The sequence below is a fragment of the Nothobranchius furzeri genome, chromosome 3 (genome assembly GCF_043380555.1).
Source record: "Nothobranchius furzeri strain GRZ-AD chromosome 3, NfurGRZ-RIMD1, whole genome shotgun sequence".
NCBI classification, from domain to species: Eukaryota; Metazoa; Chordata; class Actinopteri; order Cyprinodontiformes; family Nothobranchiidae; genus Nothobranchius; species Nothobranchius furzeri.
Window position 1 is genome coordinate 74,927,100 of NC_091743.1, and position 25,052 is coordinate 74,952,151.

At 42.1% G+C, this 25,052-nt stretch overlaps 2 protein-coding genes and 1 non-coding gene across 3 annotated transcripts; 1 reads left to right on the forward strand and 2 right to left on the reverse strand.

Annotated features, from left to right (window-relative positions):
* Positions 1 to 264: 264 nt before the first annotated feature.
* On the reverse strand, positions 265 to 12,605 carry ahcy (adenosylhomocysteinase). Its single transcript, XM_015958434.3, has 11 exons — positions 12,449 to 12,605; positions 10,817 to 11,007; positions 8,209 to 8,284; positions 7,948 to 8,100; positions 5,688 to 5,800; positions 5,372 to 5,579; positions 5,190 to 5,277; positions 4,989 to 5,106; positions 3,458 to 3,580; positions 3,311 to 3,382; positions 265 to 1,190 (listed from the first exon to the last, which is right to left on the reverse strand). The coding sequence occupies exons 1-11, from the start codon at positions 12,474 to 12,476 to the stop codon at positions 1,059 to 1,061; spliced, it is 1,302 nt and encodes a 433-aa protein (XP_015813920.1). The 5' UTR covers positions 12,477 to 12,605; the 3' UTR covers positions 265 to 1,058.
* Positions 4,695 to 4,825, reverse strand: LOC129157218 (small nucleolar RNA SNORA17). Its single transcript, XR_008560535.1, has one exon. It is a non-coding gene; the product is annotated as a small nucleolar RNA SNORA17 (small nucleolar RNA).
* A 4,577-nt stretch (positions 12,606 to 17,182) lies between the features above and the next one.
* On the forward strand, positions 17,183 to 22,500 carry chmp4ba (charged multivesicular body protein 4Ba). Its single transcript, XM_015958433.3, has 5 exons — positions 17,183 to 17,552; positions 20,936 to 21,113; positions 21,288 to 21,402; positions 21,517 to 21,643; positions 21,723 to 22,500. The coding sequence occupies exons 1-5, from the start codon at positions 17,369 to 17,371 to the stop codon at positions 21,788 to 21,790; spliced, it is 672 nt and encodes a 223-aa protein (XP_015813919.1). The 5' UTR covers positions 17,183 to 17,368; the 3' UTR covers positions 21,791 to 22,500.
* Positions 22,501 to 25,052: the final 2,552 nt, after the last annotated feature.

Genomic DNA, 25,052 nt, shown 5'->3' on the forward strand with positions numbered 1-25,052 from the left:
TGGAATATATCAGCACATCAGTAAAAAATAAACCATTTAGGTGCCGGAAATAAAAGAAAACTCACCTTTAAAGTGCTTGAATTGGTTACAGACAGAAAATTTGTAAAAATTAAACAGAATTTCTAATTCTATGAGCTGCATTTGGTGATGTTTTAAAGAAATTCTTTATATTTTTATAGTTTTTATTTTTTTTAATCTGTAAATGTGCAAACATCCTGTCAAATTTTTTTTAACTACACTAAATTCCGAATAAAACCACCCAGAAAATGTGTAACTCTTTAATTCTCTACATCATCTGTTTTCAACAATAATCCATCGCGTGCGAGCAGCTGGACTCTACTGGAAGCTGTAACCGTTGACGACCACGTGGACCTGAATGAGCTGCAAGGACTAGAAAAACCTGACTGATGCAGAAACCTTAAGAATTGCAACTGATGCAGAAATTTTGAACCCTAGAGTCAAATGAGTAATCAAAATGACAACAGATTAGAAAACAAAGAATAAGACTTAGAAATCAAGCAGCGACACATTTTGATGATTTGTTTGGCAGCAACACGTCTCTTGGCTGCATCACAGCTGTAATCTTACACACCCCAAGTCCAGTTTGAACTGGTTTCTAAGTGCTAACAGACACAAGCGTAATGTGAACACATTAGAAAAAGCCATTGTACATAAAAACATGTTGCTGCGATTTACCAAAAAAACAACAGAAAACCATTTATTTTTATCTTAGTATCAGGCATCAATTTAGGGAATGACATAAAAGCAGGGAGGAATCGTCCACGGCAGCACCTAGTGATGTTTTAGAGGTTTGGAACGAAGAAGAGACTGCCATGAATGTTGGTCTGAGGAGTTCTGATTTCAGAAAAAAACGATTCCAATCACTGGTGACTCCGTTTGACACGAGCGCAACTAAAATGCTCTCATTTGGTATAAAAGGCAATTAAAGAAAAAAACACAGTCTCTCCTTGTTCCTGAATCACCGAGACGTGGAGTCTTAACAAAACACCTCTAAACTCCACCCTTCCTCCTCCTCCTCTTTAAGGCAGGCGCGGTGCTCAGTAGCGATAGTGGTCCGGTTTGAAGGGCCCCTCAGCGGGCAGGCCCAGGTACTTGGCCTGTTTGTCCGTTAGCTTGGTGAGTTTCACTCCTAGTTTGTCCAAATGGGCGGCTGCCACCTGCTCATCCAGCTGTTGAAGCAAAAAACAAACAAAGAGCAACTCCCATTAGATAAAACTGGCGATGGATTATTGAGAAGTTGGTAGATTATATACAGTCAAGGAACTGGCTTTAGGTTAAATCACCAAAACCCAACTGGCTCACTAAAAAACACCAGCTAACCAGACCCAGGGCTTTAATTCACTGCAAACACAAGTTAAAGATCATTTCTTTCAAATTTACCAAGAAAATATATTTAACTAGTTGGTAAAACTTTAGTTTAGGGAACACAAATTAACCATTAATTAGCTGCCATTTAATATGCATATTAGTGGACTACTAAGTCTGAATTAGTCATTAAGCAATTATTAGGTGCTTATTACCAATGCTGTAATTCTAATATTAACAGGCTATAAATTAAGAGTTTTATCAAAATAAGCTATTCATAATGGTTTGTTAACTGAAAATAAATGGTTTATTGCTGATTAACTCACTAATTAGCTCAAATCAATATGTGGCTTTTAAAGACGTAATTCATGGGGAAAAGTTATTCTGCAATAATAACCAAAAATATTATGTTCTGGTATTATGTAAATAAACACCAAACTCCACACGTTAATAGAGCCTAAACAACAATCAATTAACCACTTTTAAGCAAGAATATGTTCCCCATTCTAAAGTCAGCTTTTGTTCATACCCAATTACTAGTATTAATTAACCACTTAAAGGCAAGAATATGTTACCCCTAAATTACTTCTTTAAAAGCCACATATTGATTTGAGCTACTTAGTATGTGTGTTAATCAGCAACAAACCATTTACTTTCAGTTAACAGACCATTATGAAGAGTTTATTTTGATAAAACTCTTATGGCCTGTTAATGTTAGAAGTACAGCATTAGTAATACACTGTTAATAAGTGCTTAATAATGACTAGTTCAGACTTAGTAGTGCACTAATATGCATATTTTATCGGCAGCAAATTAATGATTAATTTGTGTTCCCTAAACTAAAGTGTTACCAACAACTTTTTAAATAGCAAGATGTGCTGCTAAAATAATGGTCCCAAAAGCAGCCAATAAAAAAGTCTGATTAACAATCCCAAAGGAAAGCTGCTCTACAACACAGATTAATACACATCAAGACACAAATACATTCATATGCATCCCTGGGCTGATAAATATAAATATAAGCCGTACAGTTTATAAGAAAAACTAAACTGAATACATTCACAATAAAATAAAAAAGTATATTTGACATTATCAAATATTCATGAACCCATAAAACATGGTGGACCCACCCTGAATCATCTTCCCAAAGGTCTAAGTCTCAAGTCTTCTTTCTGCCCACTAGGATAAAAGCATCCGCTACATCATCATCATCGTTTAGTCCCAATCCTGGACCTCAATCTAAAAACTTGTTTTCAATGTGTGTAAAGATAAACGTGGTTTCACTAAAGTTACTAGCATAGCTAACACAACATGCCACCCAGCTCCTGGTGCAATCTACTGTCATCTCCCGCCTCGATTACTGCAATGCCCTTCTAACTGGTCTTCCAGGCTGTACTGTGAGACCTCTTCAAATGGTCCAGAACGCAGCGGCGCGTCTGGTCTTCAATCAGCCAAAAAGAGCACACGTCACCCCTCTGTTCATTGAGCTCCACTGGCTACCGCTAGCAGTACGCATCAAATTCAAATCGCTAACACTAGCATACAAAGTCCGAGATGGTACGGCTCCCATCTACCTGAATCCTCTTGCAGAGGCTTACGTCCCGGCCCGGCCGCTCCGGTCATCACAGGATCGTCGGCTAGCAGTGCCTACATCACGCTCAGGACAATCCAGACTCTTCTCACGCATCGTTCCACAAATGTGGAATGACCTTCCAAGCACTACCAGAACAGGGGCTTCCTTTTTAATTTTCAAGAAACTCCTGAAGACTCTGCTCTTCAGAGAGCATCTTCATAACTAGCACCCTCCCTGCACCCGTCCCCCCTCTCTACTGTCCACTCCTTGTTCCCTCCTCTCCATGACTGATGCCAAGTTGTTGTTGTTATTGTTGTTGTTAGCCTCAAGTGCAACGTGCCGATTATCACTTGTAAGTCACTTTGGACAAAAGCGTCTGCTAAAAACATAAACAAAAACAAAGTTTCTGACCTTCTTGGGCAGGAAGTAGACTCCCAGGGGGTATTTTGCCGTGTTTGTCCACAACTCGATCTGAGCCAGCACCTACAGGAGAAGGCAGGAAGTCTATTTAGTCCACACTACTTAAAGATCTGAGGACTGCCTCGCCCTCTCTGGTACCTGATTGGTGAAGGAGTTGCTCATGACGAATGATGGGTGTCCCATGGCACAGCCGAGGTTCACCAGTCTGCCTTCTGCCAGGACGATGATGTGTCGGCCATTCTTCATGCGATAACGATCGACCTGAGGAGGAAGCACGAGGGTGGGTGACTGAGCATCCAAAGGATCGGTTACGAACAACAACAACTCTCCCAATCAGAGCGAGGCTGAAACATCCTTTCTGGGCAAAGTAGAGCTGAACCATGTTACGGCTGAGTACCAACGTCACAGCGTATGTGCGTGCAGTAGGAACATCGCAGGTCCTGCTGCGATGTCGCACTCGACGTGTTCTCATCTCGAGTTCCTGATGCCAATCCACCAATCAGAATTGTTCTTACTTGGTTTAAGGAAACGGACCAACGAGAGGTTGGTTATGTGAGATTTTGTGGTTTTACAGAATTTCTTTGGCCATTTGACGTGTCAATCAAGAAGATGCTGTGCTGTGATTGATTCAAGCTACACATCAGAATACGGAGAGCCAATAGCTGAAGATTTTGCCTCAGTGGAGGGGTAATAGCTCTTCTATTGGATCAGGTAAGACTCTGATCAAAATACTGAAGTTTATTATGAAGATGCTAGTGGAGGATATGGTCAGAAGGACCCATCTGAGGGGTGTTTGGAAGGATTTTAGCGTTACGTTGGGGTTGTGGACTATGTTTTAATACCTATGTGGATCTAAAAAGAACGTTTTTGTTCAAGGTGACTGTTCTGCCACTGATGAGGCTTCCAACAGTGAGTTTGACATTGTTCAGCATTATTTGCGAGTGCCATGACAAAAACCTTTACAGTTTCTACAGTTAGGATTTCCTCCTGTTGCAAAATAAAGCTGATTTGACCCAGAAGGGTATAATTTACGTCCCGTGGTGCGTGAAATGCCTAAGGCTTACCGGTCACCAATATGGCAGAGGTGCAGCACAAATTAGCGCCATTCAAGTCAATTGAATTTGTATATATGTATTTTTTATAATGCAGGGCTCGAAAAACTTTTGCAATGTGAACTTTTTTTTAAATATCGTGCAGCTTTAACACTAAACTCAACCTGATCCACAAAGGTGGTGAAGAACAGCGACGCTGCTTTTCTCTCAGAGCGCCAAATGCAAACCTTTGGATGGAGTCAGAAGTGGAGATTTGCAGAAGACTTAATGGTATAAAAACAACTCCAGCTTGTGCAAACAAACACAAATGATCAGTGTGAAGGTGTGCGTGGTGAGCATGACTCTGAATCCTCCATGGGCGTAGAGTTTCAGTGCAGACCACCACCAGTCTCTCTCTGCCACCTTATGACACAGCTGCAACACTCAGTTGAGCTGCAACGCCTCAAGGGGCATTCAGTCACTCATAACAGCGCTGAACCATCTCAGGAGATAATAAAACTGTAATTTTCCTGGAGAAAATGTGATTTTAATCAGATTCACGCTTTCCTTCAAACCCAGCTTGGACAATATTCTGGCTGACCACGTCTCGTTTGACGCAACATGCTGGTTTTATTTACCTGAGGTTTAACGTTGATCTTCTCAGCAGCGTTTTTGTTCAGCCAGCTCATGTCGATCTCACAGTCAAAGTGTCCGATGTTACAGACGATGGCGTCGTCTTTCATGTGCTCGAAGTGACTGAGAGTGAAGACACCATGAAGAGTGAAGAGGTAAACCTTTAATATCGTTAATGAGCCCACAGGTGAGCGAGTCTTGCTTACTGTCCCAGGATGATGTCTTCACAGCCGGTGGTGGTTACAAAGATGTTTCCTTCTTTACAAGCCTCGTCCATAGTGGTGACCTCGTACCCTACAGAGCCAGAGACAACAGGAGGCTCAAATGTTTAATTCACAGGAGTCCTGCTTTCAGGTTAGGTTTAGAATACACATCTCCTGTCACCCACCCTCCATGGCGGCCTGCAGGGCGTTGATGGGGTCGATCTCCGTGATAATGACGCGGGCACCGAATGCTCGCAGGGCTTGAACACAGCCCTTGCCCACGTCACCATAACCCGCCACCACGGCGACCTTTCCTGCGATCATCACGTCAGTAGCTCGCTTGATGCCGTCGATCAGACTCTCTCTGCAGCCGTAAAGGTTGTCGAACTTACTCTGCAAATGGGAGCACACAAAGAGACACGGCATGGAGGATTAAACGTCATTACGCTGGTGGAAGTTTCCTACAAACATTCATTAGGAGGAAAAGACAAAAGCAGGCACCTTGGTGACAGAGTCGTTGACGTTGATGGCGGGAATCTTCAGCTCGCCCTTTTTCAACATCTTGTACAGGTTGTGGACGCCTGTAGTCGTTTCCTCAGACACTCCACGGATACCTGAGACATTAAAGATTAACCTTACTCACGTTTTTAATGCCTTTGCAGTGGTCTCAAGTAGGAAAGAAGGCCTTGTAAGTCGTTCTCTGGGGAAAGGCTCTGGTGCAACCTTTTTGAGGAGGTCGAAGTCAGCTGGAGTAGAAAATAGCTTCAGACGGCAGGATTTGGAGTCTTATTTGGACATCTAGCTTCTGACTGGCCTACATCAGTGCAGCTCTTTCACTCCCTCCACTTGCTCTTCAATGTTGATGCTTTATCTCCAAAAATAACACAAGCCTGACGGAGTTCTGCTGTGTGGTGGAGTTGCTAATGCTAACACATTCTCCCCCGTCATGAGTCAAGATGGGTGAGCCCATGAATCTTAAATGACAGAGTGACAGATCTGGCTTTTCGAATCCTAATGCAGGAGATGGGTGAATGAATCTATTTTCATGTTCACGCCTGCATGAAAAACTCAGAGTGACAGTAAAAAAAAAAACGGTTTCCCTTATGATGTATAGATATTTGGACTCTGGACGATATTCTTTATGAAGGAAAACAGATTAGGCAAAAAATGAACGAGTTCTGGTACCAGGTGAGTAATAGACTCGATAAATCCGTTATTTATACTTAGGGCTGCGCGATTAATCAAAAATTTATCGTTATCGTAATTTCTGACTAACCGATATAATTTCTCCCATGTCAATAATTTCAAATTAAAAAAATATATAAAGACGTGTAAATTGGTGACGTTCATGTCCCTTTAAGAAGCTGTACCACTTTGAGTCACATGACAACGTGACTCAATAGCCTGGTTCCTCGCTCCAGGTCCAGGACACATGGGGATAGGACATTTTCTGTTTTAGCCCCGCCCCTCTGGAACAAGTTACCTCTGAACATGAAGCTGTCTCAATCTTTGGCTGCTTTAAGAGTCGCTTGAAGACTCATTTTTATCATCTGGCTTTCATCTAACCTGTCTGGTGATTTTAATAGTTTTTATCTTTGTTTGCCATTATTGACCATTTCTTTTTTTATCCTAGTTTTATTGGTGTCTTGTTTCTATGTTTTATTTGTGCTGTGTTCAGCGCTTTGGGTCTCCCTTCAGGATGATGGAAAGCGCTTTATAAATAAAAGCCGATTGATTGTTCGAGACGAGCAGCGCCTCGCCTGGAAAAGAGACGAGAGCGACGGACGCAGCAGGAGGAATGGCTGAAAGCCGGCGTTTAAGTCTGACGCGTTTCCCTACATGTAGCGAGTGACGATGGCTGAAGATATCGCGTTAGTGTTCATAATAGTGGAAAATTCTGGTGCCCATTAGCAACTGAAACACATCCTCACATGCTTGTAGATATATTCTAGACATGTGCATCTGAAGATATGACTCTGTAGTGGTCATCATCAACCTAACATGATTTACAGATTACATATGACCATCTCACATTCTAGCACAGCATGTTTGGATCAAAATAGGAACCAATCAGATCTTCGATCAGACGAGAGCCAGGTTTTTCAGCCGACGGAAAGCAACTGCAGCGCCTTGCTCCAAATTTGAGATCACGAGGCCATCGTTGCCTACGTAGGCGTGATGTCAGAACAAGTCGGCGTAAGTCGGACACAAATCTAATCAGCATGCACTGCACACCGATCACTGGTGATGTAATCTGCATAATCTGCACAGAACTGGCTCCTATCGAACACGCCCCATCTGGCGGACGACTTTTGTTTTTGCCCACACGTGTAGTTATTGAGGTGAACTCCCCAATATACCATGATATTGATTTTAGCCCATGACGCCAGCCCTACCTATTATCTATATGGCGTCTACCTCCAGTGGTCATTGAGCAAGGCAGAGGCAGCCTGGACAGGTCTCCAGTCCATCACTGGGACACACAACCATCACACACTCACACATGCCTAGTGACGATTTAGTCTCCATTTAACCCAACATCCATGTTTTAGGACTGTGGGAGGAAATAGGAGAAACCCCACAAATATACGAGAACATGGTACCTCCACACAGAAAGGTTGCAGCTGGGATTCAATCCTGTGACCTTCTTGCTGCAAGACAACAGTGCTACCAACTGCACCACCATGCAGCCCTTCATAAACAACAATTATACAAAACACTTATAATGCAAGCAGGATCATAAGAAGAAAATGAAACCAACCTGCTAGTAGTTTGGGGTACTTCTGGTGGACCAGATTGGTGAGATCTCCTCCATCGTCCAGGATCATGTTGAGGGGCTTGTCATCTTTAAAGTACAGAGTCTGTTCGATGCACCAGATGTACTCCTCATCCGTCTCGCCCTTCCACGCGTAAACTACAGAAATGGCAACATTTACTTCCTTTTATCTCTTCTTCAGCATTTTCATTGCTTTATAGCTGCAGACTTGAAGCAATGAAGGCCTCACCAAACTTCATGTGTTACCTGGAACGCCCGATTTGGCAATGGCTGCAGCAGCGTGATCCTGAGTAGAGAAAATGTTACAGCTGGACCACTGGACCTGAAGGGGAAGAGAAGGTGTAATGAGTGTCAATTACATTTAATTAAGGACCATAAGACATTAAAAATTCATATCGAGTATGAAATCCATCTTATGGACACTGGGTTATTTAAATCAGAAGATTGGATCTTTTTATTGCAGGGACTTTAAACAACACTTTGTATTAACTGAGAGACAAGAGAAGAGAGACCTTCAAATGTTTAAGGAAATTTATTACTAAACAATTTTAAACAATTTAACAAGACTAACTCTCTAATGATGGATGCTCTGTTTGAATGAGGTGTGAGATGGTTGGTGTGTGGTGAATGAGTGTCATTCAGAACCCCCGTATCCGGAAAAACAAAGTCTGAGTGAGAGATGATGTTCTGCTCCTAACTTATCAGAGTAGCTTCATAACCACATGAGACGCCATATTGTCGCATCCACATACCCTCAGAATTGAGACCTCCGTACAGATCTGGATGCCAGGTCCACAGACCCTCCTCTGGTACTGGAGCCGATGGAACAGCGTCAACAGTACGACAAACCAGTCTTTGGATAGTCTCCAGGTAAAAAGCGACAGGTGTTTCACAGCGTCAAAAGGGGACCCTCCTTGGGTCAGCGAGTTCAGCTTTTATTCTGAAAGGTACCGTTGCTTGGTTGGTAACAACGCAACAGAATTCTCCCAGCTTGAATGGTTCTCAGCTTAAAAAGAGAAGTACAGATGGCCAGTCCAATACTTCACTTAACATACGGTGAACTTCATGGGATCTTGAGAACGAGATCTTGAGAACTGAACTTAAGATGGCGTTGGAACTGTTATATTAATCTGGATGTTTTTGATTCTGGACGAATCAAAGCTGACAGATTTATAAACACCACAGAGACTCTGCCACGCATCAGACTAGGAAGGTTCTGATTGGATCAGTACAGCAATGTGTCATGTGATTGTTTACCTCAGTGTGTCTAGTGAACTAGAATAAGTCATTTACTTATTAAAAACATTAATCATAATATTGTGATTTCACAGATCGGTCACATTGTATTATTGACTACAGTAACAGTTGTTTTGATTAGCTTTATTGAAAATAGAGTTCTTTGATTTAATAAAAGAAAAGAGTCTCTTCATCTTCTGTCTTCATTGCTGGAAAGTAAACAGTTTAGAAGCGAATGCATGACCTTGAGGCTGTTTCATGCACTCTGGCGCTGTGTCAAAGGGAACTGTGGAAAAGGTTAAATAACCTTGGAGGAATAGCTCCTTCATCACAATACAAAGGAATTAAAACAGCCAGAGTTTAGTTACCACAGGAACAAATGGATCATCAACAACCGGGGCCAAATCACCTTTACCCCTTTACCACAATCCAACTCCAGCACTCCACATGCGAGTTAAGGTTTACACGAATGCTCACCAAAACATTTATGCACAACAAGCCAAAAGCAGCTTTGACTCCTCTGAGAAGCGTTTCCACCAGGGCTAAAGGGCGTGATTACGGGAATTTTTTACTTTTATTCCAGAAGCATGTTTTGAAGTCAGGATCGTCAAAACTCTGCAGACCATCAAAGTTTCTTCACTCTAAACTTGCTCCACCAGCTCTGGAATGCCTGAACGCACAGATTTGGCAGATTCCAAGCAGGAACGCTGGCTTAGTTGGGTCACACACTCTCTCTCTCACATACACACACACACACACACGAGGATTAGCAAATGACTCTGTGGGTGTAGTCTCCATGCAGACCCCCCCTCCAACCACCACTTTATGATGATGCAGCCGCAACACTTAGCTGAGCTGCAACGCTTCCGGAGGAATTCTGTCATAAACACAATAATTAGCTGAATCCCAGTTTTAATATTCAATCAAACATAATAAACCATGTTAACTTTCCTGTAAGGACACATTTAATGTTATTTTGTCACTTTGCTTAATTAAAAAGCACCAGTAGAAAAATTATACAAACATTTCAGAGAAAAAAAGAACTCTGTCTAATTTAACTGGGCTGATTTACGTAATAAATTATAAAATGTAAGAATATTTAGATCATAATATGATTCATGACTACATGCATTATCGAAGAGACTTTATTCAGGTCAGCCCCTTTCTTCCTGCTCAAAATGGAGCATAAAACATCAAATGGACCTTCGGCTGGACGTATAAGTGCTCTACAGTGTTCTGGTTCCTCTCAATAATCCATTAATTGCAATCATTCAGGATATAGTCCATTTAAACCCAGACAGACCAGCAAAGAAAACAAGTGAAAGAGAAAACCCAGAGGGGAAAATCAGGCGGCGACGGTTTATCTGTTGGTCTGCAGGTTTCTGCAGGATGAGACCGGTCCTGGTTAGACACAGCAAACCAGCACGATAATGGAAAACGTGTCGGCCTTGAGAAACACAGGGTGGGGTGGGGGAGGAGAAGCACCTAGCTGTACTTGTGTCAACACATGAACCAGTAAAAATGTACCCTCTGTGACACCTTTAGAGGAGGAAGGCACACCTTTACAACAGAAGCAGTCGGCACAGATCAGTTTAAACACACAGCCAGTAAATGTCACCTCAGCTCCGAGGGCCGTGAGGGTCTCGATGAGCACGGCGGTCTGCAGGGTCATGTGCAGGCAGCCGGCAATGCGGGCTCCCTTCAACGGTTTGGACTGGCCGTACAGCTCCCTCATCTTCATCAAGCCGGGCATCTCGTTCTCGGCGATGTCGATCGCCTTACGTCCCCATTCAGCCAGGCTGATGTCGGCTGGAGGAGCAGATCAGAGGTTAGGGCTTCTGCTACAAGAGTGGATTTCTGCTTTCAGGCTGATGCTGTCAAATCAGATTTACAGTTGATTAAACTGCCTTTAAAAAGTTGATATTGAAATTAATAAAATGTTGGTAAATTTATTTTTTCCAATATATTTTTTCAGTCACCTTTTGTCATAATAAAAAACAGAATCTACTAATCCTAAATTCCTTTTTCAGACAACAACTATTTGAACGTCTGTTCTACAGCGTGCTGCAGTGAGAACATTAACACAACCACAGCTGTGACAACTGGTTCGCACCACCAGCAATAACTACACAGCTCCTCTGTTCACCCTCACAGCAGCTGCTGAGCAGGCAGGAAGAAAAAAAACAACAAACAGTGATGGTTAAAACCTCCTCGGCTCACAATTACGTTAATCTGCAGGATTATTGTGAATACTTTATAGTTTTCAAATCCTTCTGCAACATTATGACATCTGCTGTTATAGCTGGAATCAGGATCACGTACTGTTCCCCAGCTTGCACTGACTGACTACTTGTGCGTTCAATAAGTGATGTTGTAAATGTTGCATACATGTTAACTATTGAATAGGCCAAGTTAAAGTGGTGCCCTTTGATTATTTTGCACTTGAACAATTTAGACTTTGTCCTCTCTGATCTGTTAAACTGTGCAGATTTTACCATTCAGTCAGTCAGCAACTCTTTAAAGATAATCCACATTTCAAAACCAGCTTGCATCTGTGTGACATTTCTGCTACTTTATAGTTTAAACTTCAATGTAAATTATTTATTGATAATCCAGTATTGTCTTGATCTACTAAATTTGAAGCATTAAAAAACCGATTATAATAAAAACTGAAAAATAAATGAAAAAAATAAACTATTTAGCTCGAGTTAGAAAGACCACGTGCAGTCTCAGCATTTCTGCCACACATAACAGCGGTATAATTTGCCTGTTCTTGTCAGTCATGTCTGGCGCTGAACCGCAAGGCATCATGGGAAACGGAGTTTATAAACACCCCGCCGCTAATAAGGTGTTAGGTCGCTGGATTCATAGATAAACTACATCACCCAGAGGCTCTTTGAGGGCATTTTCAGTTCTCGGATAAACTCCTTGCTCGGCGCGAGTGCAGTGCTTTCATATTATCGAGTCGTTCTCAGCATTGAAATTATGATTCCAGCATGTAAACCAGAGGCTAAACTGACCAGCCGGTAACAATGGAGGTCACCGAACATGAATTACAGCAAACAAGTTCATGTTAGCAACAATGCAGCAAGATAAACGCTGAAACCATATAAAACACATAATTCTGTTTATGACAGCGTAATGTCTTGTTTGGCTGCTAGCTAATACTGTCCACCGCTAGCAGCTGTTAGCTACATAAACCAACAAAACAAACGTTCTTATGAGGCGATGAATTCACGTAGAGACTGACCAACTTTGAAGGGAAGTTTCTCAGACATGGCTGTTTTCTGGTGCTTCGTTCCGGGGAGTTTGACTGGGGCTGCAGCCTGGCCGACGGACAGAGGCAGAGAGGGAGTTATAAGAGCGTGACGGCTCGGTTTTTATCAGCAAGGCTGTATTCAAACGAGTTTCCGCCACAGGGCGGTTCATACGGCGATTCATTCTCGATTTCTATTGGCTGTTACATCCCCCGCCCCATAAGCGGAAGATTTCATTGGATGATGTTCACACATGAGGGCGAACACTTTTTTGTGCTTAGAGTAAGTTTGTTCCAAACTCAGTGAGAACGATCTGGATAAAGGTCTTCAGGTGCTGTCGTTCTCATGCTAGTCCTCTCAGCTGGGCCTTCCTATTACCCTGATTGCAGTACGCAGATCGGGGCGGGGCACAACGGAGTCAAACATTTGACTCCGCCCACCTTGCGGGCGCCATGTTGAAAAAACCCATGCATAGGCCGGCCGCCATTTTAGAGAGGTCTCCTTCGCCCCCATTGCACTCATTTCTACAGAAGAACGTGCTTACACAACTAAAAAACAAATTTCATCTATATTTTCACAAAATCGGATATGGTATGGCATGATAATTAAAATATAAATATAATTAAACTAAATAAATTAAAATGTAAAATTCTATCAGTTGCTCATTCTGCATTGACTTTGGAGGGCGAGGAGACGACTCACCTTAGCCATGTTCCTGAGATGGAAGAAGGAAGAGCGAACAAGAGAACTGACATGAGAATCCAGGGTGAGAGCTGGGTCAAAGGTCACACCAAGATTCCTGACAGAGGGTTTGGCGTGAGAAATAAGCTGACCAAGAGAGTCTCTGACTTTGGGAACCAGCTTGTCTGGGGCACAGGTGAGGACCTCAGTCTTATCTTCATTCAGCTGTAGAAAGTTCCCACCATCCAGGTTTTAATAGAGTCTAAGCAGGTGTGTGACAGATGGTGACAGCTGCAGCTTACATCTCATGGGGCTTAAAGGAGATGTACAGTTGTGGTCAGAGGTTTACATACACTTGTAAAAAATATAATATAATGGCTCTACTGAGTGTCCCGTTATTTCTAAAACTCTGATTTTTCTCTGATAGAGTGATTGGAACAGATGCTTCTTTGTCACAAAAAACATTCATGAAGTTTGGTTCTTTAATGTCTTTATTATGGGTTAACAGAGAAAAGTGATCACATTTGCTGGGTCACAAATATACATACAGCAGTGCTAATATTTGGTTACATGTCCCTTAGCCATTTTCACTTCAATCAGGCGCTTTTGGTAGCCATCCACAAGCTTCTGGTTGAATCTTTGACCACTCCTCTTGACAGAATTGGTGAAGTTCAGTTAAATTTGATGGCTTTCTGACATGGACTTGTTTCTTCAGCACTGTCCACATGTTTTCAATGGGGTTTAAGTCAGGACTTTGGGAAGGCCATTCTAAAACCCTTATTCTAGCCTGATTTAGCCATTCCTTTACCACTTTTGATGTGTGTTTGGGGTCATTGTCCTGTTGGAACACCCAACTGCGCCCAAGACCCAACCTTCGTGCTGATGATTTTAGGTTATGTTGAAGAATGTGAAGGTAATCCTCCTTCTTCATTATCCCATTTACTCTCTGTAAAGCACCAGTTCCATTGGCAGCAAAACAGCCCCACAGCATAATATTCCCACCACCATGCTTGACTGTAGGCATGGTGTTCTTGGGGTTAAAGGCCTCACCTTTTCTCCTCCAAACATATTGCTGGGCATTGTGGCCAAAAAGCTCGATTTTCATTTCGTCTGACCACAGAACTTTCCTCCAGAAGGTCTTATCTTTGACAATGTGATCAGCAGCAAACTTCAGTCGAGTCTTAAGGTGCTGCTTTTGGAGCAAGGGCGTCCTTCTTGCAGTCCATGGAGATGCAAAACACGTTTGACTGTGGACAATGACACCTGTGTTCCAGCAGCTTCTAATTCTTGGCAGATCTGCTTTTTGGTGATTCTTGGTTCACTCTTTACCCTCCTGACCAATTTTCTCTCAGCAGCAGGTGATAGCTTGCGTTTTCTTCCTGATTTTGGCAGTGATGAAACAGTGCCATGCACCTTATACTTACAAACAATTGTTTGCACTGTTGCTCTTGGGACCTGCAGCTGCTTTGAAATGGCCCCAAGTGACTTTCCTGACTTGTTCAAGTCAATAATTCGCTTTTTCAGATCCATGCTGAGCTCCTTTGACTTTCCCATTGTAGCGTTTGTGGGCGTTTGTATCCAATGAGCCCTATTAACCTGGCCTAAGAGAAGTCACCAGCTGTAGTCACTCATAATCACTCACAAAAAGTTAAGAGGCCATGCTATGAAGCTCAGTTCACTGGCAAGTTTCTAAGTCACCAAAATTGCTAGTTCATGTTGCTGTATGTATATTTGTGACCCAGCAAATGTGATCACTTTTCTCTGTTAACCCATAATAAAGACATTAAAGAACCAAACTTCATGAATGTTTTTTGTGACAAAGAAGTATCTGTTCCAATCACTCTATCAGAGAAAAATCAGAGTTTTAGAAATAACGAGACACTCAGTAGAGCCATTATATTATATTTTTTACAAGTGTATGTAAACCTCTGACCACAACTGTACAGTTGGATGTCATCTCAGATTTCAGATTTATTGTCCAAGTAAAATTACATTTACAAGGAATTTAGCTTCGGTAGATGTTCATTCTCTAAAACATACAACAACTACAATAAATGAGAATAAAAATACATACATAAAAACACATAAGAACATGTATACCCACACACACACATATACATGTATGCATACACGTACACACTAGGGGTTGCATGACTTAATCTTTTTTAAAGTCGACAGTAAAGTAATGAAAATCGAGTCGACTTCGACTAGTCGTTGATGACGTCATACACCTGAAGCGGGGGGGGGGGGGGGGGTAGGTTCGCTGGAGTTTTTGACAATTAAAATTGCACCCACATTTTCTAAGTTAACACATCTCTTTTAATAACGGTACTTTCTGCATCCTACTTCTGCCCTCTCCCTCCTCCCCCTGCGCAGCAGCAGCAAACTGATGCGCCTGCAGCCTCTCGGAGTTCCTGCTGCTCTAAACATTAAAATAATTATTTCATTTTCTGTTCCTCACTTCTGATTACCTTCAATGGTGTTTGTTTGTTGCAACCACCAGGTACAAAAGCAAACTTGTTATTATTCGACTATTTTTCTGTCCTGTCTGTTTATTATCTTCCTGCATCTCCTCTCAATCCTAAAGAAAAACTGCTACCTGGGTTCAAATATATTCACCTTATGAGTTACCTTTGAACTGCAGTTCAAAAAGATCTACCGAACACAAAATAGCGGAGTGCCGCTGCTCGCCGACCGACTACAACGGGACCAATTTGCTGCGGAGTTCGTGCCGGAGCGGAGATAGTGGAATTTTGGGGGTGCGTCACCGGAGGACAAAACAGGTGATGCGCCTTGCTCTGCAGCAGCGAAATGCATCAGGCACAAATAACAGACAGAAAACATGAAAGGAAATGAGCCGACATGAATGATCGCGTGTTTAATTTGTTTTTGAGGTGGTGACACCTGATTTGGCGGTGCTCAGGACGCAGATGTCTGGAGTGCGTCAACGATCAAAGCTTTGCATGCGCAAACTGGTTAAGATTAGGATGGGGGTGAGGGGAAGGTAAAATTACAAGAGGGAAAAGGTCACAGTTTGGTTAAATGTCAGTTTTACCGCCGGTGTCAGTACCGACGCTCTGGCACAGCGCGTCGCCTCTGCCTCCCGACGCAGGGGCTCATCACCTGCTGGAGGACTGCATCTTGTCAGTCATTATCACGTGACAGCGACTAGTCGATGACAGGCATAAAAAGTCAATACAGAGCCGTGAAGTCGACTAGTCGACTAGTTCATACAACCCCTAGTACACACACACACACACACACACACACACACACACACACACACACACACACACACACACACACACACACACACACACACACACACACACACACACACACTCATATCCATAAGCATACTGGATAAGTATAAAAAAGTATAATAAAAGGATGTTAAAATAATCTACAGATTCAGGAGAGAAATGGCTGAAGGAAAGAAACTGTTCTTGTGTCTGGTAGTTTTTGTGTACAGCGATCTATCATCTGCGTAAAGATGGTAGATTCCTTTGAAGGAGCTCAGGATGTGCTGAAGAGGAAGCAGATAGAGGAGGAAGAGCTGAGTCCCCAGCACAGAACCTTGTGGGTTACCATGGGTAAGGGAGGTGGTGGAAGACCTAAACTTGGAGACGGCCACAGAAAAGGAGCGCTCAGACAGATAAGAGGAGAACCACTCCAGAGCAGATCCTGATAGGCCTACCCAGTCTCTCAGCCTCACCAGTAGCAGGTGATGGTCAACAGTGTCAAAGGCTACAGTCAGGTCCAGCAGGACCAGAGCAGAACAGTCCCCTGCATTACTGTGGGTCAGAAGGTCATCAGAGACCCTAAGAAGAGCTGTTTCAGTAGAATGAGCTCTATGGAACCTGACTGGAAGCTATCCATTTTAGAATGTGGGAATTTTTAAAACTATTATTTTTTGTTATATATGACTTGAATTACAGTGATGACATTTAAAACGGGAAAATGAGCCTAATGGAAACCACAATAAGTGGGTTAGGGTGATGATGATTACGTAAGTGGACAAGTCACGTTCACGCGATTACGTTATGACATCACGAGGCCTGTCTGGAAAAGCGGAAGAAGAGACAAACAAGACAGTGACAGCGGGTCGGCTTGGCGACGAGAGTCACCAAGAAATCCAACAGGGCGATACATTCTTACGTGTTCACTTTCAGAAAGTGCCGGCGGGCCGTACACGGGTGGAACATTAGCCGCTGTCTACATTTAATCAGAGAATGTCGTTCCTCGGTAAGTTTTTCGGTACCGGGGGTAAGGGTGGGAAGCCGCCGACACCCCAGGAGGCTATTCAACGACTCAGGGAAACGGAGGAGATGCTGGCCAAGAAACAGGAGTTTCTGGAAAAGAAAATCGAGCTGGAGCTCATAACGGCGAAGAAGAACGGTACAAAAAACAAACGAGGTGAGTTCAAGTCACTGAACAGTTCAGACCGAAGTTTTGTTAGCCCGGAAGCTAACAGCCTCAGGGGAACACGGAGGTTGGCAGTTGAGCAGCTGAAACCAGTCCGTCCACACTGCCATGGGAGTTTTTATTATCACGTTTAATAGTAACACAACTTAGTGATAAAAGGTGGTTTGTGACGCGTTAAACTAAAAAAAATGTAGCTGTGATGAAACATCTTCATAACCCTTAGAAAACTAACTGAAAATGTATTTTTTACCATTAAATGCTTCAACTGACCCGTTATTTTCATAATTTCCCACCTCGTTATGACATGTTCTTGTTGTAGGGCCGGGCAATTAAACGGTAATTTATCATTATCAACATTTCTGACTCATCGATGTTATTAATCCCATGTCAACAACTTTGATGACAAAAGAATGAAAAGGTGTGTGTGTAGGTTGGCAACGTTCATAGCTGTACCACGCTGAGTCACATTACACAACCTTTGTTTCTGCGCATACATGTAGTTATCATCCACATTATCGAGGTGAAATCCTCAATATATCGTGATTTTGATTTTAGGCCATATCGCCCAGCCCTCCTGTTGGTATACAACACACCACAATCAAACATGAGCTTCCATGTGGGAAAATCTGATCAAATATACATTTTAGTTCCATTAAAACCAGTCTTTTCTGGCATATAACAGGAATAATCTTGGTTTCCATTTGTAAATGTTTCATTTTTTACTTCAGCGAATAGAGGAAAAGCCCAGAACATTATCAAAACAACTAAGTACATATACCGTAACCAAGCAAGCAATGATTTTAGCTCAGCAGTGATTAAAACTGTTTATTACACAAAGCTAATGATGCAGGTGGTTTGTGTGTGTTCACCATGTTTGTCCTGGTGTGTACGTGGTTATCAAGTATTTATTTAAACCAGTTATAAAAACAATTATCCAGCTGAGTTTACTCTACTATAAAAAAGCTCCTGCAACATTTTTTTTATATTCTGCTGATTTGTGACTCGTTTGTTTCCAACTGTAAAACCTGATTTTCAGCATTTCCGTTTCCTAACCACCATCTAACTGGAGGCAGGTGCAAGTACACATTAAAACGCCAAACTAGCCATGATTACATCATCCGGTTGATAACTCTAACGAGGCCTTCCCCTCACTGCCAAGCTCACAGCCGAACCCTCCATCCAATAAGGTCGCTGGGTTTGCTTCAGGCCCAACAAACCGTCGAGAAGGAACTGATGTCATGTGGAGTAGATGTTGCATCGCAGTGACTAATCGTATCTCCTGCATACTTGGATAACCAGTCAGTAAAATGCAGTTTTTAACTCTTTTATTTATTTATTTTTTTTTGACTTTCAAGTATGTCCAGATATGATCTTACAAAAGACACTTTCAAATCAAACATATGTTGAGAAAAGACCAGGAAGGATGAGCCACAGAAACAACAATAAAGAAGATTTGAACAAATTCAGAGGAATTCAGCTGCTAGTTTCATTGATCTGTTTTTTTATGTGATGATTAAAAGCAGAAGATGTAGTTAAAGCTGATCCACAGAGGCAGTATCTTCTGTTTACGTTCACTAAGGTTACCTCACTGTTACCTGGAAACAAAAGGGACACACGAAGTTACGAACGTGGAGCTTCGTCTAGCTGAATGGTCTGATTATAGCGTGTGCCTGTGGGTAATGATGTTTTCAGGGAGGGAAGAGTCTGAATGCTCATCTAATCTGAAACAAGCTGCCGTCCGCGTCCTGGACCGGTGATGATGCTCTGTTTGTGTGGCATAAAGATAAGAAACCTGAAACACAAACATTTTATTTCCATCTCAGAACACTAGAATATCATTAAAGGTTTGATATTTCCATCACTCGCTTCAGAAAGTGAAACTCGTATAGGTTCATCGAGTAGAGGGAAACGGTCGTGCTTGGACATCGTCTCGGTCGATCACTCAGTCTGTCCCAAAGTTGTCCACAAGGACAGGACGCCACTGAAGGGCAGCTTCTTGTTCACGGAGAGGAAACGTTACACCAGCAACAGGGAGACCTGCAGCCTTGGGAGGATTGTCCAATCAGGACTCGGCTGGAGCTTCAGGTCGAGCCTTTCCTGAACCAGAGACCACGTCAGAAGTGTCCGACCTAAGGACACACAGAACTGGGCTGTTGCTCCAGAGTCCTGGAGCTCATTTGGAGATCATGGACCCAGGGTCTGGAGGAAGAGAGGAGAGGCTCGGATATCATGATGTTGGAGTCCAGATGGAGGATCGTTTTCACAATCATGAAGACATTTATGTTTAAAATACTATTTTTATTGATTCTATGGTAAATGGCCTGTATTTGATAGAGCACCTTCTAGAGTCCTGGAACCCCCCAAAGCGCTTTGCAACACTATCAGTCACACACACATTCACACACTGATGGTGATGTAGCCACAGCCACCCTGGGGCGCACTGACAGAGGCGAGGCTGCCGAGCACAGGCACCACCGGTCCCTCCGACCACCACCAGCAGGCAACGTGGGTTAAGTGTCTTGCCCAAGGACACAACGACAGCGATAGACTGAGCAGGGCTCGAACCCGCAACCTTCCGATTACGAGGTGAGCACTTAACTCCTGTGCCTGCGTCGCCCTTTGTGATATAATTATCAACAGAGGACTTGAGCGCCTGCCTCTTAACTGGAGAGTTGCAGGTTCAAGCCCCACTCAGACTGCTGTGGTCGTTGTGTCCTTGGGCACGACGCTTAACCCACCTGGAGGGACCAGTGGCGCTGGTGCTCAGCAGCCTCACCTCTCTTCGTACGGCCCAGGGCAGCTCCTGTAGGTCCTCTCCACCATAGTGTGGATGACTGGTTTCTTACGAAGAGCCTTGGAGGGTTGTAGAACTCCTGAAGTCGCTCTAAACAATCCAGACCCTTTGAAATTTTACAATTTGAGATGCTAAATTCTGGGTTTGTCTTCATCGAAATCCCAAATCAACAAAATGACCAAGAATGTTTGTAAGATTTCACTCTGTGGGATGAATCTGAACGAGTTTCTTTTTCTGAACCGAGGAACAAAAGCAGATCTTTTTCATGATTTTCTCGTTTTTAGGTGACTTTAGTTGTTCTGCCTCTGCTGTGGCAGGAGTGCTGAAGCTCTTGTTCTACACTAAACTGTATTATAATCAGTGTAATGCTAGATTAGCTCAAACTGCACAAAAACTAATGAATATTGTTCACATCAAACTAGGCTGACTTTAATGAAGCTGACTGTTGCTCTTATAACATATTTATTTTTACTCTGATGCATAATAACACAAATAAAACCAAAGCTGTCAGCAGAAGAGGCTCTCCTCATGTGAAACCTGGTGAACCAACATTGATTCATCCCCCTTTCTCTGCGTCCAGCGGCTCTTCAGGCCCTGAAGAGGAAGAAGCGTTATGAGAAGCAGCTGGCTCAGATCGACGGTACGCTGTCCACCATCGAGTTACAGCGGGAGGCTCTGGAGGACGCCAACACCAACGTAGAGGTGTTCAAAAACATGGGCATGGCCGCCAAAGCCATGAAGGCTGCTCACGAAAACATGTAAGATGTTTGACTTTGGGGTCCTTTTAAATCTTTCTTTGTAAGAGTTTGCTTGTAAACGAGTTTGGGCCATGACGTTAAATCGTTAACTTTGTCGTTGAATTCTGGCCTCATGTTCACATCTTGCTGCTCTTCTCGACATCTAAATAGCCGGTGTGTCTGGGCTGTTTTCAGGGACATCGACAAAGTGGACGACTTGATGGCTGAAATCACGGAACAGCAGGAAGTGGCTCAGGAAATCTCAGATGTCATCTCCAGGCCCGTTGGGATTGGGGAGGATTACGACGAGGTGAGAACCAGAGAACACACAAACTTTTGCTTTGATGAGAGCTGTCAGGTGGAGCTAAAGAAGGAATTAGTGGGTGATCTGTACAACACACCTTATTTCTGTGTCTGCACTTAGGATGAACTCATGGCTGAGCTGGAGGAGCTGGAACAGGAAGAGCTGGACCAAAATCTTTTGGAGATCGAGGGAACAGAAGACGTCCCACTGCCCAGTGTCCCATCGACATCGCTCCCATCTAAACCAGGTGTGACCAGAGCTCATTCACCACAGAGCACCAGCTGTGTTTAGTTTCATGTGATGGTAAAATGTCCCGTTTGTTTTAGCCAAGAAGAAAGCGCAAGAAGACGAGGACGACATGGCGGACCTGGAAGCCTGGGCTGCTGCTAACTGAGCTAGCTCGCCCTGCTAGCCAGCTGTCAGCCCTCTCCTGCTCACCGTTCTGCTTCCATGCTGGTTTAAACATCTGGAAGAGAGAGAAAGACTCTGAGGCGGCTGCTGGGGTGCTGCTCTGTGTGAAAGCCTACATCCCAACATCTGACCCAACTCCAAACCTCTAGTTTCTGCATGTGTGTGGACTCGGATGAGACAAACTCAGGCTGTTCTCTTCTGATTAACGGTACGGGAAAAGTCTCTCTGCTCCAGCTGTGCACTCCTCCTCTTAAGAGCAAAGACAAAAGCAGCCTGTGTGTGTCTGAGTGTGTGTCTGAGTGTGAGTGTGAGTGTGTGTGAGTGTATGAAAAAGCCAGAATCAGCACTTGGGTTTGTGAGGTTTGGTTCTGTTAGAATGTGAAGTCAACAGCTGAGTGCAGGAAACTAGAAAACAAAACGACTGCCTTTTAATGCTTCCTTTGTTTAAACCTCTGCTCTCTGTGCCAGAATGAAAACCCACCTGCTAAACCATGAATCAGTAAACATCAGTTATTAGTTAATGAGAAGGCTGGTTTACAAATCAGGCCTTAGTATGTTCTGTACATTTGGGATAAAAGAAGAGATTCCAGGGTTCTACATTCATTCATATCCAGTTTCCATTAGAAATTTCCTGCTCACTGTTTGGAATATATTAAGTTAATTTACTAATAAAAAGATATTTTCAGAAAACAAGTTGGATTTGTGCACGAGTGTAATTTCTTTACATAATCCTCATGTAATAGTTTAAGATTTATTCAGTTTTACAGAAATGCAAAAAAATAAAAAAAAGATGAAAATTTGATTTCTATTCACATGTTGAACATGAACTGGTCCAGCCTCTCTGCTAGGTACCGGAGCTGACGCCTGAGCTGCTGCCCCAGTGCAATGCCTGAGTCTATACTCACCCATGTTTGTGTGAATAATGGGAGATATAGTTATTTATTTCACCTCTAGTAGATTTTAAAACAAACATGACAAAAATGTAAAAAACATCTACATATATACAGGTAAAAACCTGTAAAACTCAACTGCGAGTCAGTTGGATGTTTGGCACAATGAAGTGGTAATCAGTTGCGCTGCATTATTTTGTGGTACCTTCATCAGAACTTAAAGAAATAGTTTTATAAATATTTTGCTTATTTAAATAGGTGTGTGTGTGTGTGTGGGGGGGGGGGGGGGGTAAATTAACTAGACACGCATCACGTAAAAAAATAGACAGGTAAAAAAAATAAATTAATAATAAAAGAAAGACAGAAAAATCACCACAGTACAACCATTTTATGACTTATGACTGAATCACGGTGATTTATAAAAACCTAATTTACTGTGTTGTCTTGTTAGATAGGTGGTGATGATTAACTTAGACAACAGTTCTTTCATGTCTAAATTGATAAAAATACATTAAAGTTAAATTGTGAAAAAGTTATTTGGGTTAATGTCAATAAATAGCCGCCAGATGGCGACATTTAACTAGCATAACGGCTCCTACCTGTATGTTTTGTTTGTTTGATTAAATTTTGGCATTTTATTAAAGAACATTTGGGGGTTTTAATGTTTCTTTTCCTCAAAAAACTAAAAATCCTTCAGAAAATGGGGTCGGAAACACGCCTTTTGTAATGACACTATATAGCCGCTAGAGGGCAAAAGTGATCCAGCAGTAGCCAAAGATCAAATGTTTCAAGATAGTTCACTGATTCGTACGTTCTACTTTTGTGAATGGACCTAATTAACTGGTTCAGGTTCGCAGGCCTTCGTTTCCCTATCTGGATTTAAAATAAACTTATTTTAAAAAATACATATTTACGTGTCTCATGTTGGCTTTCTTGACACGAACCAGTAAAAGTCAGACATTTGTACTGGTGACGTGTTTGGGCACTGCTTTCTTTTGGAACGATTTGCATTTTTCCAGTTTATATAGGTTTAAAAAATCAACAGTTTCCTAATTTATAAAATTAAGAATAATCGTTTCCGTTTGAAGGAGCCTCTCCGTTGATATGAACGGCTCCTGTCTTTCAATAAAATTTCGTTCAATCGATAGAAGAAAAAAAAAAAGAGTACACAGTGTTCTACGGAAGCTGTGAGGGGGCACAATGAAAACTCGTTTCTGAGAAACGACAAGAAAGAGTAGCTATTCTGTTAAAAGTAATTCATCCTGTTGAAGACGCTTCTGGTTAAGGGTTATATATTAATAGGGTCCACAAAATAAAGACAAACAAAATACATTTGAATTTACTTGAGTGACAATTTGCAGTTTTTCCTTTATTCTAGAAACAAACATCAGATTTCTTTATTTTATTAGCCTACGTTACTTATTTTATGCGTGCTAACTTTTTATTTACAAAATATTTAATTGTACTAGATTATTTTCATATCCACGCTTGAAACATTTGCAATAAAAACCAGAATAAAGGTCTATTTAATGAAACGTTCCGAATTGGGGGAATAAAGGCGAACCTGGCAACACGACTAGAGGTCCTATCATAATCCGTTTTCCAGACTTTTCCATGATCCACGTATTGCGGCGCATCACCGTTCCAAGGTAATGATGAAATGAACCCTAAACACTGTAATTCTAACGCTACAGCCTAACGCTTTTCTCCACACGGTGATTTTAATGCATCCAACGGTCATTTCTGTGTCCAGGTTATGTCTGTAGGATGTTTAATAATAATAGTCAAATAGTACAATTGGTTCAAATATGAAAAAACTAGTAACAAAAGTTAAATGGTTTTTGTTACGTTTTTGTCCATGTCTCAGCTGTAAAATATGATTTTTTTCAGAAGGAATACAATAAATGTAAACATTTTTATTTAAGTCTTAGATCGTTCCGTATTCCGTGCAGAAACCTCTATCTCGTACTACAGACGAGGATTACGGCCATTAAAAAGAAAAAAGAAAAGAAAGAGATGCTGACCTTTCTCTCAGAATTCTGACTTTAATCTCAGAATTCTGACTTTTTCAAAGAATTCAAACTTTTATCTTTCTGACGTTTGTCTCAGAATTTTGAGTTTTATCGGAGAATTCTGACTTTTTCTCAGAATTTGGATTTTATTCTCAGAATTCAGATTTTTACCTTATAATTTTGAAATAAATCTGAATTCTGATTTTGTTCTCTCTCAGAATTCAGACTTTTTTTCACAGAATTCTGACTTTTTTCTTTCTAATGTTTATCTCAGAGTTTAGACTTTTATCTCAACTTTTTGACTTAAATCTTAGAATTCTGACTTTAATCTCAGAGAATTCTG